Source organism: Apis laboriosa, unplaced genomic scaffold (genome assembly GCF_014066325.1).
Source record: "Apis laboriosa isolate Shangri-la unplaced genomic scaffold, ASM1406632v1 scaffold16_cov148, whole genome shotgun sequence".
Classification (NCBI taxonomy): Eukaryota; Metazoa; Arthropoda; class Insecta; order Hymenoptera; family Apidae; genus Apis; species Apis laboriosa.
The window spans coordinates 607,089-625,069 of record NW_025222129.1 but is presented as its reverse complement, the minus strand read 5'-3'; the positions used below and the strand labels follow the sequence as shown (position 1 = coordinate 625,069).

Genomic DNA, 17,981 nt, shown 5'->3' with positions numbered 1-17,981 from the left:
ATATAACATATCATTTTTGAAATTCAAATTTCATATAAACCGCTAAACTGAACTAATGATAGCGTTGAACATCAGATGGCGCGACAATTTTAGTTCTACTTGAATACACGGGAGTTTCCATGGACCCTGTCGCCGACGCACCTGGCGCATCGACCGAGAAACAGAAACAGCTGTCTGTTCGAAGCAACTTCGAAAGTATCGTTTGTTAATTGTTGATTTAGAATTGTGTAGATCTTTGTTGCGTTATTTGTGGAATGCGAAGTAACGAGGTTTCGGGGTATTGTGCCTGTCATCAAACGCGTACTAGTCTGCCCCTTGCTTCACCACTCTTTACCGCTTTAGGCGGTTGCTTCGATGATAACGTGCTTGCCTTTTATTTTTCCGATTTCTACGATCCGGAACGTTTCTCCCCCTTTCCTCTCTTTGCTTCTCACTCTTTCCTTGTCCCCACTTGCTCATTCTCGCGCTCTCTCCCCCTCTATCTTTCTCTATTTCTCTTTCAAGTTCTCCGTTTCTCTGTCCCTCATTTTCCCTCTCTGTTATTCTAAGTTACTTTCAAGATCTCTGTGTTCTTCACCAACGATGTAAACAGACTGATATTTTTTGGAGAAAATTTTCATTTTTCTACTTCAATTTATATTTGTGTATACTTGTCTGTTGTTGTTATTGCTCCAACTATAATCATACGTGCACGCAAATGACGCACCTATAAGTGAAATACGCACGCATCAACAAGCAGCATTTCTTCGATGACACTGTCGTTGATCAGTAACGATTCTTAGGATAACAGTTGGATATATCGAGAGAAAAATATTCGTAATTTTTTATTTGATTCGATTTTTTTGATACTTGTTTTTTCTATAAAGTTATAGATAAGAATTCTCCCGCGCTATGGAACACGGGTGTGAAAAACGTAAAACGTTGATTTAGAATTAAAGTTAAATGATATTAAAGTGCGAAAATCTTGATGATTTAAATTTTTAGAAATTGTGATGATAATTTGTGTAAAAAAAAAAACTATAAAACAATTTTAAAAAAAATCATTTTTAATTTCACTTATTGAAAATATTCCATTGCTTTTATTTTCATTTTTTTATCTTGCTGTTATCCTTACCTCTTTTTTCTCAGTCTATATTTTCTTATTTAATTTGCAATTTGTTTAATTCTAGTCATATATAATAATTTATTCTATTTAAAACAATAAAATATATTTATTTTTACAGTAGTACCAGTGCGAGCAAAATATAATCTTCATAATTATTAAACGATGAAGGAATCATTAGTAGAAATTATCAAATAAACATGGCATCTCAAATAAAGAATTTAATGATTAACTATTAGGCATATTAAGGATATGCTTTATATCATCAGGAAGGAACTAAATGAATGAATAAAATTATAAGGAATGATATTCTATTTGAATCTATTGGATGTTAGATAAAGTGAAAAATGTCTGGTGATTCAGGATGGAATACTGTTATTCACCATCCTTCAGAATTAGAATTACAGAATTGGAATTGGGAAGAAAACGATGGAGAACAAGAAAGGGAGCTCCCTTCGACTGTTGATATGGATGCTATAAAAGGTGGTGGTAGCTGGGATCCAACTACTGAACCTAATGGTATTAATACATTATATTAATGAATTATATATCTATGCTACGATTGATATTTATCTCTTCATATAAAAATTATATGTATAAAATATAGAATTTTTTTCTTTTTCTTTTTTTTTTAGGAACAGATTCGGTTGATTCTGAAGAAGATTCAGATTCCGACGACGAAACCTCTGGCGGTACAGAAGGTAGTTGTTCCTATTCAGATTCGAATTCGGATTCAGACGACGAAAGTAGTGGTGACGAAGAAGAAGATACAGGATCCAATTCGGATTGTACATCGGAACATAGCGAACAAACATTTTCCATTCAAAAAACAAATTTTGAACCGGTATTAGAAATTTGTTATCATTATTAATCTAAAAATTTACACAATTAAATAAATAAAATTTTTAATTGCATTGTAGGGAGCGCTTAAATTAAAAATCAGTATGAAAGGTCCAAAAAAAGAGGATTCGGAAAAAGAGAAAAATAAAAGAAGCATACCAAAAAAAGTTAAAATGAATCGAGGAGGAAAGGTGATTTATAAGTATTTACTCTAAATATATTGTCGAAATCTTAATTATTATTAATTAATTAATTATCAATTAAAAATTATGAATTATAAAGAATATAATTTATCTTTAAAATTATAAAGAATATATTTTATTTTTCTATTTAGTCATCAGAATGCAGTAGTGATGAGTCTGATTCATCTGAAAATCATTCAACTTCACAACATACACAGCAACAACAGCAACAGATGCAACAATCTCAACAACAACAACAGCCACAACAGCATCCAACTCTTCAAGAGATTAATCAAGAAGATTTGGCGGCTATTTTACCAGATCAAGAGCATGAAGATGCTCCATTTGATGGATTTGAAGATTCAGAAAGTGGTCGGTTAGTATCGAAAGCTATCGAGAGAATGTCTCTTGGTGCAGATTCGGATACGAGTGAAAATGGTGATCAAAATCCTGTACCTGTGTATAGTTCCACTTTATTACAACAATTTGTAGAAAAAACGGCTCTGTTATCAGAACCAAGAAAAAGGCGGAGTAAGTTAGGAAAAAAATTGAATGATTCAGAATATCCTTGCGTTTCGAATGTATCTCCAGATTCAGGAATTCAATCAGTAGATAATAGTCCATTACATTTGGCAATTAGTCCTGTAAGTCCTCCAACACAGACACAATCACCGGTGCAACCCGTTGTTACAAAACCTGCAGTAAACGTAGATCGTGTTTTATATCCACCTAAACGAAAACCTGGTAGGCCAGCAAAGACAGTATCCACGCAACCCCGTGGACCTGGTAGGCCAAGATTAAAACCAGAAATTGTAGAAAAGATAGAAAGAATAGAAAAAACAGAAAAAACTGGAAAAACCGAAAAAATTGAAAAGAAGGAAACTGTTTCCCAAGCAGCAAAAGTCACAAAAGAAGAAACAACTAAAAGAGGGAAAACAAAATCTACATCACAGAAAACTGTTGCAACTCGAACAGATAAAAATGAAGAAAATAATTCAACTAAAAAATTAAAAGAGAAACCAGCTTGCCAAAAGAAACGAACTTGCAATGTTTCTAAACAATGTACGCCGGGAAAAGTAACTGGAAAGAGGAATAATACAAGTTCCCCAGCGCGTGTCAAGTGCCTAAGTAGATCTGTTACGAATAAGTATGGAAAAGAGGGAATTCAATGCAATGGTGGGACGTGTAAGAAAATGAAGAAAGATAAGCCTGGAATAGGAAATAAGACAGCTCCTTTACGGCGACAAAAACAATCGGCTTGTGATCGAATTTCGAACGAAAGAAAAATAATTAATTCGAATAAAAAAAGTTTAAAAGAGAATAGAAGTAGTACTGTTCCCTTAGCTAAAAGACAAGCATCATTAAAGAAAAATGTTGCGCCAGTTACGCGACGTGTATTGAAAGAAAACAAAAGTACTAAAAAAACAACAACTGGATTTGAAACAAATGGTGTTGGAGTTCAGACTCTAATATCTTTACCTGTTGGTGAGGTATTAAAAGCTGAAAAAGCTGAAAATATAACTAATAAATGCGATAAGGCGACGCAGCCTATACATAATCACTGTCGCAAACATCATCATCACAAACATAGAAGACGATTATTGTTGCCACCTAAAAATCCTATACGTATCCATCCATGTCTCATACAAGAATTAGAAAAATTGATAGAAGAATTTTCAAGATTGTGTAGTTTAGGTAGAAATAATTCAAACTCTGGATATTCTGAATTACCCCAAATTTTTCGTGTAAAAAAATTAACAAAAAAAAGAAAGGGAGGGGATGTTACCTCAAACGATGATCAGAAATTAAAAAGACGTCTTAAAAAAGAGAAGATTCTGTCGGGAACAGATTCAAAAAATAATATGAATGCGAATGCGAATTCAAATCCAAACGAACAAAGGTTACCATTAAAAAAAAGGCATTATCATGTATCCAGTCCTCATAGTTCACAAAGTTCGAATGCAAGTGGCGCTGATTTGGCTGTTAATGAAGCGAACTCTACTGAAAGTCATATAGAAGAAGCAATCGAAGCTACAATAACAAGATATGGAAGTAGTTCTGCCTTCTCTTTCCAAGAAGATTCTGTACCTGTTACTCCTAAGAAGAGGCATAGGGATACCGAAACTGGTAGTCCTGACAAGTCAAATGCAACATCTTCCGATTTATTGGAAGAAAAACCCTTGAGCCAAATAGAAGTACAACCGCGTCGTAAAAAGAAAATTGTCAAGGACCTTCGCGTGACAGTTACAAAATTACCTGTTGAAAGTCATGGAATTTTAGAAAAATCCGACAAAATGGATAAAACTGAGAAAGCTGATAGTAAAGCAGAAAAATCCGAGAAATATTCCACTGATAGAAGTTCAAAATATCGTGCAGAAAAAAATAGAAGTGAGAAAATTGCAGAGAAATTAATAAAAAGCGATAAAAATCAAACCGATAAAATTGAAAAAAGAGATCTCTCGCCAGAACATGTTCGCTTAGAAAAGAATATAAAAATCGATGCGGCGGAATTTAATACCGAAAGCTTTGATGAAAGTGAAATTAAACCAGCACAAAACAATCTCAATTCAAATGTTCCAAATCCTTTGAATTCTGCTGCTGTATTAGTTTTGACTAAGAAAAAAATGAGACGACGAAAAGCTATCAATCGTACAGGTTTTCCGACATTAAAAAAGAAAAAGAAAAGATCTTTAAATGCAAATGATACATCGACGGATGCATCAAAAACTATGGTTTTAAGTAATGAAGATGGTACAGACGTCGGTGCTGATGGTGAAAATTCAACAAAAGAAGGAATCGAAGATTCAGTAGTTGACAGCAAAACAAGTGTATTAAACAATACTGAGTTACAAAACGTATTTACTGATGAAATTTCGACTAAACATATTAGCAATGCTATACAAAATCGAGTTCAATCAAAAGTTGATTCAATTGCAAATCGGGAAAATTCAAATTCATCAAAGTCGGAAACGAATAGTCATGTTCGATCTGAAGAACTTTCAGAACCTCGATCAGGCCAATTGCGAGTTCGGAAAGATCTTGTAGAAACAGATAATGACAATGCATTGAATAAATTATGTCCTGTTAAATTTGAAAAAATTCAAGATTCAAAACCATATGATGAAAATGCATCTTTAGAAGAATCCCTCGAAAAATTCACTTCAAATCAACGCGTTGCGGAATTAAACGAAGAAAATGTAAAAAGATTTGAGCGTGCAAATTCTCAAACGAATATCAAAACAGAAAATTCAAATTCTTTTAATGGCAATCAGAAAAAACGAAGAGGATCCTCGAGCCCTTGTAATTTGACTCCTAGAAATATAAAACGTTTACGTAGTTCTGGTTATGATATGGAGAATGACATTTTGCCTAATAGCGATATTAACGATGATCATGAGGTTGGAAAACATTCAAATTCAACGCATACGAGAAAGAAGCAATCTCGATGGAAGAAACGTTATTTACAAGGAGGGATTCTACAGGAATATGGCAAAGATATTGAAGGAAAAATACGTGGTAGTATTGAAAATAATAACACTGGAAGAAACAAAGTTGTATGTGAAACTACCGAGTCTGCATCTGCTACGTTATTATCTACCACATATCAATGCGGTAAACTTTTACGACAAAGAAAAATGCCGTTTCAATTGCCATATGATTTGTGGTGGCTACATACACAATCTAGATTACCTAGCAGAGAATCAGTTCCATCTTGGAATTACAAGTAAGGATACAATTACCATATTATTGAATATTTGATTTTTTTATAAAATTATTTTAACATTTTATTTTTCCACAGAAAAATTCGTACTAACGTATATTACGATGTTAAACCTACTACACTTTATGAAGCGCAAGCTTGCGAATGCAAGCCGGAAAGTGGTTGCGGAGACGATTGTATCAATCGTATGGTTTTCAGCGAATGTTCTCCACAGCTTTGTCCTTGTGGTGATAAATGCGAGAATCAGAAAATTCAAAAACACGAATGGGCACCAGGTTTACAAAAATTTATGACAGAAGATAAAGGTTGGGGTGTAAGAACTCAACAATCTATCAAATCAGGTGTTTTTATTCTTGAATATGTTGGAGAAGTTGTTTCTGAAAGAGAATTTAAATCTAGAATGGCAACCAGGTATATTCGGAATGAAAATTCTACATAATTAAATATTGTACATGTTAAAAATTCAAATTCATTTTAATTTCATTTTAATATGTAACAGATATGCCAATGATACGCACCATTATTGCTTACATCTTGATGGAGGTTTAGTAATTGATGGTCATCGTATGGGTGGCGATGGAAGATTCGTAAATCATTCTTGTGAACCTAATTGCGAGATGCAAAAATGGAGTGTCCATGGTCTTCCACGAATGGCATTATTCGCTTCTAGAGACATTAAACCAGGAGAGGAATTGACATATGATTATAATTTTGCACTTTTTAATCCATCTGAGGGACAAGAATGTAGATGTGGTAGTAATGCCTGTAGAGGAGTGATTGGTAATTATATTTTTCATGTTATTGCTATTCATACATTAATTCATATCTTCTGTTTTTTGTACATTTTTATCATGTTTTCATAGGTGGGAAAAGTCAAAGAGTTTCTAAAAGTATCACTTCTATTCCGTCGCAATTAGAACCGACAGAAAGACGATCGGTTGGAAGACCAAGAAAAAATGTAAGAAAATCTAATGCAGTACAATCTGTAAATTCAAAAGGCATGTGTAAATCTCGAAAAGTAGGCGATTCTAATCTAATTCATGCCCCTGCATTAAAACCTATGTCTCATCAACAAAGATGTTTTGCTCAGCAACATCATTGTTTCTTATTAAGAAATTTAGAAAAAGTAAGACGAGTTAAGTTATTAGTAAATCAAGTACAAATGCAAAATGGTAAAGTAAAATGTGGTAATGCAACTACTGTAAAAGAAAAGGGTTCAGGTGATGCTAAAATTCAATCTGATGCATTTTTCTCACAATTAACTGCTTTAACAAATATAAATACACGTACTGTACGAACTCGACGACTAGCTCAAGCTCAAGATGATCCAGAAGTTAATAAAACTGCAAAATTGGCTAAGGTAGGATAAAATAGAAGTTTGCTTATAATCTTACTATTCATAATTAATTTTTTATATTTATTCATACTTATGATTAATTAATTTTTAGGTATTGAAAGATCTATATAGTATAGTAGCTACTGCAAAAGATGAAAATGATCAATTATTATGTACACCATTTATCACATTACCTTCAAAGAGAAAATTACCCGATTATTATGAAAAAATATCAGATCCTATAGATTTATCAACAATCGATCAATGTATTGGTACAGGCCATTATAAAACTGCAGAACATTTTGATCATGATATGATTAAACTTTTTGATAACAATGTAAGATTCTTTGGGAGAACTTCTGAAATGGGTATTGCCGCAGCTAGACTAAGAAAATTATACTTGGGAAGTAAGCCTGATTTCGTGGATGCAATAACGGAAGCAACTGGTTGTCCACCATCTCAAGGCTTCTTACCTCCTCGTGGTTCAACCGCGGGTGAAGAAGATGTTATCAGATGTATTTGTGGTTTACATAGGTATGTGATAGTTAGAATTTTTATCATTTTATCTGTTAATATCTGTTTTTATCTCTTAAAATTAATTATAAATGTTACTTCATCACAGGGATGAAGGATTGATGATTCAATGCGAACGCTGTCTCGTATGGCAACATTGTGATTGTGTTAAAGCTGATACAAGCATAGAATCTTATTTGTGTGAAAGATGTCATCCACGACCTGTGGACTTAGAAATACCATTAGAAGGTGATGAGGAAGAAGAAGGCAAAAAACATTATGTTACTTTGATGCGTGGTGACTTGCAACTTAGACAGGGAGATACTGTATATGTTTTAAGAGATACTCCAGAAAAACATACTTACAAAACAATTCAAAAACCTGATTACGAACAAATGGATATATTTAGAATTGAAAGACTCTGGAAAAACGCGGAGTAAGTTAAAAATATTCTACTTGTTAAAAGTTTGCATGAAAGTTTTACGCTCATTGCTAATATTCAACTGTTTTTGATTTAATAGAGGTGAAAGATTTGTATTTGGTCATCACTATTTAAGACCACATGAAACGTATCACGAACCAACAAGAAAATTTTATGAAAATGAAGTTGTGTGTGCTCCACTTTACGAAGCTGTTCCATGTGATTTGGTAGCTGAACGCTGTTGGGTCCTTGATCCTCATACGTATTGTAAAGGTAATTATTTTTAATTTTTTAAATTATTTTTTATTGTTCCATTGTTACATATTCTATTAGAATGCATTAAATTAAAAAATTTTTAATTTATTTTCATTTTTTCTTTAATTAAGGACGGCCGGTTGGTTCTACACCAGAGCATACTTATGTTTGCGAGTATCGCGTTGATCGGGCTGCTCGATTATTTACAAAAGTTGCCAGAGCTAGACATCAAGTTTGTACGAAGCCTTATGCATTTGAAACTTTTCCACAACGTATTAAGCACTATCGTACATATTTGGTAAGTATACATAAATATTACTAAAAAAAATGACGAAAACAAAAATAAAATTTTTTTTTAAATAATGTGCAGCCTCATAGTCTTGAAGGAATCCAAATAGGAAGTAAAATGAATAAAGAAAAAAAGAAATCTAATAATCAAGATGTTGATAATAATCAAAAATCTGAATCGAATGAAAATGCAAAAACGCACACAAAGGATCAACAAAAATCTTCTACGAGCAAGAATAGACGTCGATCGAATGAAATTTTACCTATTGTCACACCCGCTACATCATATGCCCAGGTAATCATCATAATTTTTAATATATATATATATTTTCAGATTTTGATGACTTAATCAATATGTTTTTTCATATATTGTATTAATTATATTACATTACTCATTTTTAGAGAGAAGAACAAAGAAGACGATTGAACAATATTTTAATCGGACTATTACAAAAAATGCCGAATAAAAAGGATCCCTTAGATTTGTCATTTTTATTAGAAAGGAATAGACGAAATCGTAAAAGGCCAGGAGGATTAAATCCGTGACATTGGATTATACATGATCGATAGGCATTATCTATATATATATATATATATGTGTTGTGTGTGTATAATGGATACCATAGATACGCGCACGACACATAGATACCATATAGGTAATATATATCATTGTTAATCTCTTTCGCAATCAACTCTGTAATTAACGTGATCGACCGATCGATTCTTTCATTTCGCTATAAGTAATCAATGTCATCTAATCCGTTTTATAAGGAAACGGTAACACGTTTTCTTCTCCTTCTTACACTATGACCCGTCCATTCATATAATTTAATCTTAAACATGAAGATTACTCCTCAAAGGACATTGTATCAATCAAGATTTTTCATATATGTTATTAATACGTTCATTACCAACGTTACATATGTGTAACGCATCGATTTCCATTGAGATCAGCATCATATATATATATATATAATCAGAATTGCCAGCATGCGAGACAAAATGGTTGACAGTGACGTAAGAATAGAAGAGTGAGGGAGCGATGTTGCTATATATTCGATATAATGACGTGTAAAATTTTGTGCTACATGCTGATAACTCTGTGTACAGTGATAAATATTCAAAAAATAAAGCATAGTCTATAATGGGGATTTCTTCTCCGCAACGAACGTATTAATACATATTTAAAATTATAGAAAATTTTTTTATTAATACAGTAGAAAGTTTTCTATAGTTTTTTTTTGACATCTGTTTGATTTATTAAATTACTTTCTTTGCTTACGCTGGAAGTTAGTATCGAGATTAAAATAAGAAAATGGATAAAATTGAACATCGATTGTTGAGAAAATGATGATGTTCGATTGTTTTTTTTTTTTTTTGGACTATTTTTCAAGTATTCAATTTCATAAAATTTAGAAGGATCGCATAGAGATACAATTTATTTTCGACTCGAGTCGAGAATATCAGATCCTATACATGGAATAATATATCTAACAAATTGGATCTAATGAGAGCTATTATTTCTAATATAATTCTAATATAATTAGACTCGCGAAATTGTATAAAAGTAATTTGTAAATTTCTTTCATAGTGGATACACTTAAGTGTACAAATTATATATTACTCGGGATTGAGGAAAATAACAACGGCACATATAAGAGAACAATGAAATAAGAAAAAAATCGAATACATGTGAGGCTTTATTGCACAAAAGTACCATTATATTTTTCATAATCCCAGTGTTATTTGAATTAAGTGTAATATATAGCTTTTTAAATTAATAGATAAAACTTTACTAAAAAAACATATTTAATTTATTAATTATTGTGGTCGAACATAGCTAATTGTTGCTATAACGACGAATATACGCAGGATTTCGTATTTATTATTACATTATACAGTAAATACATATTATTAAAAGCTATTTATAATATAAGTCTTATTTTTATTATATGTTTCTACGTTTTTGCACAGTATCTGAGGCATTTTTATTCAATGAAGTGATATTACAATGTCTCATTTTGTTTTTTTTTTTTTTTATATAATTTAGAAGCATACCAATGTAGCGTAGTTACACCATGCAATGGATTTTTTGTAGTATGACAGAGAAAGATGCCTATCTTCGTACTAAGTAGAAATTAGTAAATTGAGAGTAGAATTCTAAATTCTAATTCTTTTTTGAAAAAATTTATGAATGATTTTTTTAAACAATATCAATGTAATATATTTTTTTCCTATGCAAAAACGAGATTAATAGTACAATGTATGTCTCGAATGAATGACTATTATTTTTATGAATGATTATTTTTTCTTTTTTTTTTTTCCTTTTTGGAAATAAATTATGAAAAGATATGATATTATTTCAAAATATAAGAAAATTATTTTAATGAATCATAAAGATCTATTTATATGAGGCAGCAAAAAAATTAAAAGAGCTTACGATTTATCGGTAATCTTGCATGATAAAATATCTGCGCAATTACACAAAATGCGTTACAAATGTTAAACAAACTGTATCGCGTATATGTAAATCATTTTGAATTAACTTAAACCAACATTTGTAGATTAACAAGGTCAACATTGTCGATTACGTTGACAATTATATTAAGCGTGCGTGAAGACTGAATTACTGTTACAGGATATTTCTAGCAGGTAATTGCGCTGATTGAATCTGGGTTGTAAATAATTTAACTCTAAATAAATAGAAGATATTTTTTATTTTTACGAATAAGTTTGTACACTTCTGTCAACAAGTAAATTCTCCAATTATGAACTAATTTTGCGAAATTATTCTTATTCGATCATATATGAAAAACAAATTTTATTCATTAACATATACTTTAATGTTATATTTTATTATTTGATCTTGGTCGACTTCGAATCGTGGTAGTATGCGATGATGGAGCTTCTTCGTACTTCAATTTTCACTCTTGCAAGTTTTAAAAAAACTTGTATTTTTTTATATGCTGTTTAAAGCTTAAAAAACACCTTAATTCGAAGTCTCACAAACTGTACAAAGTATTTTAGAAAAAGGAGGTACAAAGACAATCATCCTGTAACTGTGAGGAAACAATTTTTCAGTGTTATTGAAATAAGAAGCATAAACTAAAATGAGTATCATGTTTTTATTTGTAAACTTGTTACAACAAGGAAAAATGTACCGAAGCGAAGAAGAAAGGGTGGGAAAGGGAATAAGAAAAGAAATATAAGTAGTTAAAGAAGAATAATGAAAAAGATAGTGATGATGAAAAAGAAGAAGGAGCAGGAGGAAGTACGTTGGGTAACAATCGCATATTCTTGATTATAGAGTTACATTATAAAATATAACATCCAATTCGAGAACATAATCTGGTGATCTTATTAGTTTAATAAAATGCGCGTACATATAAATCAAATTCAATAATAATTTATTCGTAATACGATATTCTTTTTTTTTGTACATTGTCATTAGTATAGAAAGATAAGACAAAATCATATACAATATCACTCTCGCTTTTTATCGAGAACAAATTTTTTTTATTACATGATACTTTAACTATTAATATATAAACAGACTTCCAGTAAACGTTTTGTGTAATACGTTTGAAAATCTGTACATATTTACATGTGTTTATTTCGAGAGCGATAATTCATTGTAAATATTTTAATCTTAATTCTAACTGCATATAGTGTACCCATACGTGACATTCTTCCTCTTGATCGATTTTTCGATTAAAAGTCGTTACAAGACGTTATTTATACGTTACCCCCTTTTATTCGATTTAAAAACTACGTATTTAATACGAATACGTTTCTTTTGTTACGTGCTTTTTCGCGATGATTATTTTTCAATCGTAGTTATATATTATTACAATTTATTTAGTATTGCATTTTGCAACGTAAAATAATTTCACGTGGTGCATGTGTAACGGTGCCTTCACTCGACGAAATCTAAATTGTTGCTCGAGTTATAAAAACGCGTTAGATAACTTTGGAATTCGTATATTGCAAAATATACGAACAAAAATTGTGAATATATTGTCGTGGAAAAATTTGTCCATCTATTTATATGTAATCAAAACCGATGGAGTCGGAATCGATAACACTATGATCTGGAGTTTTTATTTTTTCTTCGTCACTTTGAAGGATAAATCTATGTCCCACTGTGGAATCATTAAATAAAGCAATTATGCTTTTCATTTTGCCTGAAAAAAAATATATATATAGATGCTATCATACAATAAATATCACTTGTGCTATTTCAATAACAACGATAACAAAATGAAGAAGATAAATATTATATGAAAATAAAAACTTGTATGAGTCATCTTCATTTTTTGACGCGACAAAATATAAATCAAAATTAACAAATACGATTATCCTCTATTTTCATTTTATTTCGAACTTAAAACTTATATTATTTGTTCAACAAATGAATAGAATGGAAAATATTTAATACCTTATTATTCCACTCTCGTTACGTAAATCCTATTAGATTATTGTTTATTTGCTGCTTGTCCACTAGTTGTCGTAGTTTGTCCACTCTGTTGTTGCTGGCCCCAATACTGATTATAATACTGCTGATTCCAACTATTCCAGTTTCCATTACCATAACCTTGTTGATTATAATTGCTTTGATTGTACGAGCCTTGTCCATAACCCTTCCAGTTACACCATGGTTGTGATCCCCAATTATTCTGTTGACCCCAACCTTCTTGAGATTGGCCACCTGACCAATTGCCTTGTTGACTCCATACGGACTGTTGTGATCCTTGGTAATTTCTTATAAGAAAATTAACTCACGTGCATAAAATGCTAAGAGCAAAACATTAAAAAAATAGAAAAGATAATTACCCTATTGGAGCTCTTGATCGATTACCTTGTCGAGAACTCAAAGCTCGACCTCTATCATTACCACTTCCTCTTCTATCCCCGTTACCACCTCTTCTGTTCATTCCACGGTGTACGAGCGGAATAGGTATTCCTCTTCTCCTTCGTAACATCGGTGGACCATAACCACTGCCATGTCTTATATGTCCACCTCTTTGTGGTCTATCTCTCCATCCCATATTACCTCGCCAAAGGGGATTACGATTTCTTTCGGAATCTGTTTTTTTTTTAAAAATAATTTTTTTTTTAATTTTATAACTTTTATTAATTAAAGTTTTTTTTTTTTTCATTCTTACAATTGCTTCGTCTGTCACGATAATCTCGATTATCTCTTTCACGATTACTTCGCACATCATTTCGATTTTCATGAGCATTCTCTGATCTCGAATCAGTACGTGGCCGTTTGCTTCTTTGTTGCTCACCATAACCTGCTTCTTTCCCTTCTTTATTATAATTTTCTATAAGTTTTCCACTTTCTTCTTGATCAAGTTCGATCCAATTAATAGCATCAAAATATTCACCAACAACTGGAGCTCTGAAATTTGCTGAAAAAAATCAATGTGTATTGTAATATATAATATGTACGAAGATATGAATGCCACAAATTAAAACCAACCTTTCATTTCCAAAAGCATAGAATCAGTAATCTCTTTGCCTTTTATTGGTTTATGTTTCATAGAACGTGATTTAAATTCTTCTTCTGGTGGAACTATAACTACTGCCTTTCTCTGATATCCACAAAAATTTTTCATTTTACGTCGTTGTGCGGAAGGATATACATTTGTCTATATTCCATTTCATAATATAAAAATGAAAAAATTAAATTAACATATCAATTTAATGTGAATATAAAGAATCAAATTCTTCTAAAAATAAAAATATACCTGATCTAATATATAATTACGTCTTCTACTAGAAGCCATTTCCATTAGTTTGTTTAATGCATCAGTACATTTATCAATAAGTATCTTCCATTGATCTTCATAACCTTCTTTGTAAGATAATCCAGGATCCTTAAAAAATATTAATCAAAATAATTAATGTAAAATATATAGCATAACCAATATATAATTTGTTTATAATACATACTTTCATTTTATTAATTAGACTGCTGAGTCCTAAGATATTATACATCTTTTGAGGATGCTCAGTTGCATATTTTGTTGCCCAGGTTGTTTTTCCACAAGCGGGTAGTCCGCACATCATTATTACTTCACATTCATCTTTTTTCTCTGGCCTTCGTGGTCCAGAAATTTTATATTGTGATTCTACATTTCCGATTGAAACATAATCTTGTAAAATTTCTTCTGTCCATGGTGTTTCTTGGCCAAAATTACATGCAAAACTACAATTTTTACTCAAAATATGTGGAAATAATGGTTTGTCACCGAGTTCTTCTTTAGAAATACTAAATGCTATTCCTTGATCTTTTCCATTAACAGTATAAGAAAGTAGAATATTTTCGGATGTTGCATCGAAATAACAACCAATAATGTCATCCTTTCCAAATTGAAGTCCATAATCTTCGTATTGATTGTCTGTTAATTTTTTACCAGTACTGCTATATCCGAAACTAAATTTTTCTTCTCCAAGTTGCATTGAAGTATAAAGAGTAGACCAACCAATTCTAAGAACATGTGGATGTTCTTCATTTTCTGTATTAATGGTACAATGTTCTACTATTTTTGCCTCATAATAAACTTTTCCACAAAGAAAACCATAAGATGCTCTTGCACCAGCCCACATATGTGAAAATCCACCATTATGCATAGGTGTAGCAGTAAAAAATCCATCCTTATCAATAACCAAATTTAAATCTGAATCATCTGAAATATAACAATAATAATTATTTAATTATTTTTTTTATATATTAAAATTACTTTTATTTAATTTTCAACATACACCAAGACAATATTAAAGCAGAATCATCAATTTCTGGTTCATTTTCGGTGAGAATTGGTGGAGGTGAATCATGCCTATCTTCTAAAGGATTAGGAGATCTTTTCCGCTTTCTATCCCTGATGATGTCGTTCGTTTCTCGTTCTTTCATATCTACATCTGTATCTTCTTCGTGTTTAATTTTTGACATTTCTATATCCTTTCCACGTAAACGAAAATAGGTCAATGATTAAAAATAATATTTCCTGTAGGTACAGTAAGATTTTTATGTAACAAAATGTAGAGGACGTAATATTTTACTAGGAAAAATATCCGCGATCTCAAACGTATATTGACGAATTTTTAAATTTTTTGTTTTAAAATTTCCAAAAATAAAAGATTTCAAATATTTAAAATTTAACGAATATTTTCAATTTTTTTTTAACAAATTTATTTTAATTACAGTCCTCTACATTTTGCTGAGATCGCGGATTACACCAGATTACAAAATGTAACAAATAAAGTCAACGAATTTTGCAAAATGATAGAAAAGATATTTGATAAAATATTGATAAAAAATCAAATTGATTTTATGAAGTTATAATAAATATTTTAATAAATTTGAAATATAACAATATTCTAGGATTTTTAAAAAATTGATATATAAAGTATACCTCTTCATCTTGCTTTTTGTTGATATTACTATCCATTATTATTTCACTAGTAGATAAAATATTTTTATCTTCAATTAACTGCTTTTCAGTTTTTAACTCATCACTTTCATTCATATCTATATCTTGCTCTTCAAGTAAATCTTGTTCTTCTGTTTCAGGAATGTCAATAGTTTTAGTATCATTAATAGATTCTACAATATAATCATTATCTACAGATTCTATATTTTCTTCCTCATGTTCAATATTTTCTTTTAATATATCATTTGCCTTATCACATGTCTTATTAATTATAGTTGACATATCATTTTCTTGCATGTCTGAATCAGTGTCTTTTTCTTTTATATCTACGGTTTCTAATTCTTGTAGATTTGTTTTGATTTCTGTTGTTGATTCTTGTTTTTGATTCACATCATCTTTATTATCTAATGATTCTTTTGAAAGTGCAATATCAGTAACATTATACCTCACTGGGGATTTTACTGGTGATTTTATAGAAAGTACTTGTGAGTCACTTATATTCTGTTCATTTTCATTATTTTCTGGGAGATCAATATTCTTTACTTCATCTTCCTTTATAATTTCCATGGGACTAGCATTTTTATTTTCTATACTTGATATCAATTCTTTTATTTCTTTTTCTTCATCTTTTTTAGGCGATAAAGATTTTTCTTTTTCCATAAAAATTTCTCTTTGAATAAGAGTTTCTTCTTGTATAAGAATTTCTTCTTGGGCATGAGTTTCTTCTTGTATAGCAGTTTCCTCCTGTATGGCTGTTTCTTCTTGTATAGCAGTTTCCTCTTGCATAGCTGCTTCTTCTTGCGTAGCAGTTTCTTCTGGTATAGTTTCTTCTTGCAAAGCAGATTCAGATACTGTAGGAGATGGTTCACGAGACATATCATTTTGATCAGTTTTTTTGGGGGATGTCCTCCTTCTAGAATATGGAGTTCTAGTAGTTCTTCGTTTTTTTGTTACAGAGTCTTCCTTTGGTGTCATCACAGGAGCACTTTTAGATAATCTACTAGATTTTTTTGGTGTTTGTGGTATTTTTGTTGATTTTTCATCATTTTCTTGAACTGTATCATCATGTGTATCTTCTGCACTGGCATTTGTTTTTCCTTGATTTATCTCTATAATTTGAAAATATTTATATTACATTAATTTAGAAAGGCAATCAATATAGTATTAAAAAATGTATAAAATATAGTATTTGTTTTTTAAATTTTTAAAAACAATAATTTTTAATAATATTATTCTTTAATTGTAGATATTAATAGAAGAATTATGATAATTTAAGTAAACGTAAATAAAAATTGCTAACTTCAAAACTAATAAGAAGATGTAGAGGCGTCGCATATACAATTCGCACGTAAACAGAAGAAAGGCGCGCATAGTTCGCGCCTATATAGAATAAGAAATATTAAAAAGAAATTCTTTGCGATTAATTACTTCTAATAATTGTAAATATGTTATCATTTTTTATTCAAAGATAATATAATGAAAGAAAAAACAATGAAAAATGTTAGATGCATTATTATTGCCTCACTTGAATGTTTGTCAACATTGGAGTACTTGAATACATAGATTGTTAGTTAACGAACATCATACTTCAAAAAATTTGGGATAGCATAAGATTAAAGAATAAGAAGAGAGTAACTTACGATGTGCATTTTCTTCTTCTATTGCCTTACGAAGTCGCTCAACGAGCACTGACTTGACGCCTTTTGTATCGAGTCCACGCTTTGAGAGTTCTGTCCGTAATTCGACTACTTTTAACTTTTCCGGATCCATTGCGCGTAATATTTCACGATTTTTATTAATCCACGCACTTTTATTCGGCAGAAAATCTTACGAAAAGCCCATACACGCGCCAGTGACCCGCGTTAAATATACAATATGGCGATA

At 30.9% G+C, this 17,981-nt stretch overlaps 2 protein-coding genes across 2 annotated transcripts; one reads left to right on the top strand and one right to left on the bottom strand.

Moving 5' to 3' along the window:
* The first annotated feature begins 1,211 nt into the window (after window positions 1-1,211).
* On the top strand, window positions 1,212-11,245 carry LOC122711348 (histone-lysine N-methyltransferase ash1). The gene is made up of 13 exons (XM_043930060.1): window positions 1,212-1,621; window positions 1,738-1,946; window positions 2,023-2,133; window positions 2,277-5,848; window positions 5,924-6,256; window positions 6,345-6,625; window positions 6,709-7,205; window positions 7,294-7,715; window positions 7,804-8,130; window positions 8,216-8,388; window positions 8,502-8,668; window positions 8,741-8,953; window positions 9,061-11,245. Exons 1-13 carry the CDS (start codon window positions 1,450-1,452, stop codon window positions 9,202-9,204), a joined length of 6,621 nt encoding a protein of 2,206 aa, XP_043785995.1. The 5' UTR covers window positions 1,212-1,449; the 3' UTR covers window positions 9,205-11,245.
* Window positions 11,246-12,044: 799 nt separating this feature from the next.
* LOC122711349 (heterogeneous nuclear ribonucleoprotein U-like protein 1) lies at window positions 12,045-17,971 on the bottom strand. Its single transcript, XM_043930061.1, has 10 exons — window positions 17,738-17,971; window positions 16,080-17,206; window positions 15,430-15,625; window positions 14,617-15,353; window positions 14,412-14,540; window positions 14,144-14,312; window positions 13,824-14,072; window positions 13,492-13,744; window positions 13,097-13,419; window positions 12,045-12,842 (listed from the first exon to the last, which is right to left on the bottom strand). Exons 1-9 carry the CDS (start codon window positions 17,865-17,867, stop codon window positions 13,134-13,136), a joined length of 3,276 nt encoding a protein of 1,091 aa, XP_043785996.1. The 5' UTR covers window positions 17,868-17,971; the 3' UTR covers window positions 12,045-12,842; window positions 13,097-13,133.
* Between the last annotated feature and the right edge of the window lie 10 nt (window positions 17,972-17,981).

Excerpts from the sequence above, each read along its gene's own strand:
- LOC122711348 (XM_043930060.1), top strand. The coding sequence starts at position 1,450 with ATGTCTGGTGATTCAGGATGGAATACTGTTATTCACCATCCTTCAGAA. Across the intron at positions 6,257-6,344 it reads AAATCTAGAATGGCAACCAG|ATATGCCAATGATACGCACC; the intron begins GTATATTCGGAA and ends AATATGTAACAG. Across the intron at positions 8,954-9,060 it reads CCGCTACATCATATGCCCAG|AGAGAAGAACAAAGAAGACG; the intron begins GTAATCATCATA and ends ACTCATTTTTAG.
- LOC122711349 (XM_043930061.1), bottom strand. The coding sequence starts at position 17,867 with ATGGATCCGGAAAAGTTAAAAGTAGTCGAATTACGGACAGAACTCTCA. Across the intron at positions 15,354-15,429 it reads TGCTTTAATATTGTCTTGGT|ATGATTCAGATTTAAATTTG; the intron begins GTATGTTGAAAA and ends GTTATATTTCAG. Across the intron at positions 13,745-13,823 it reads TCGTGACAGACGAAGCAATT|ATTCCGAAAGAAATCGTAAT; the intron begins GTAAGAATGAAA and ends AAAAAAAAACAG.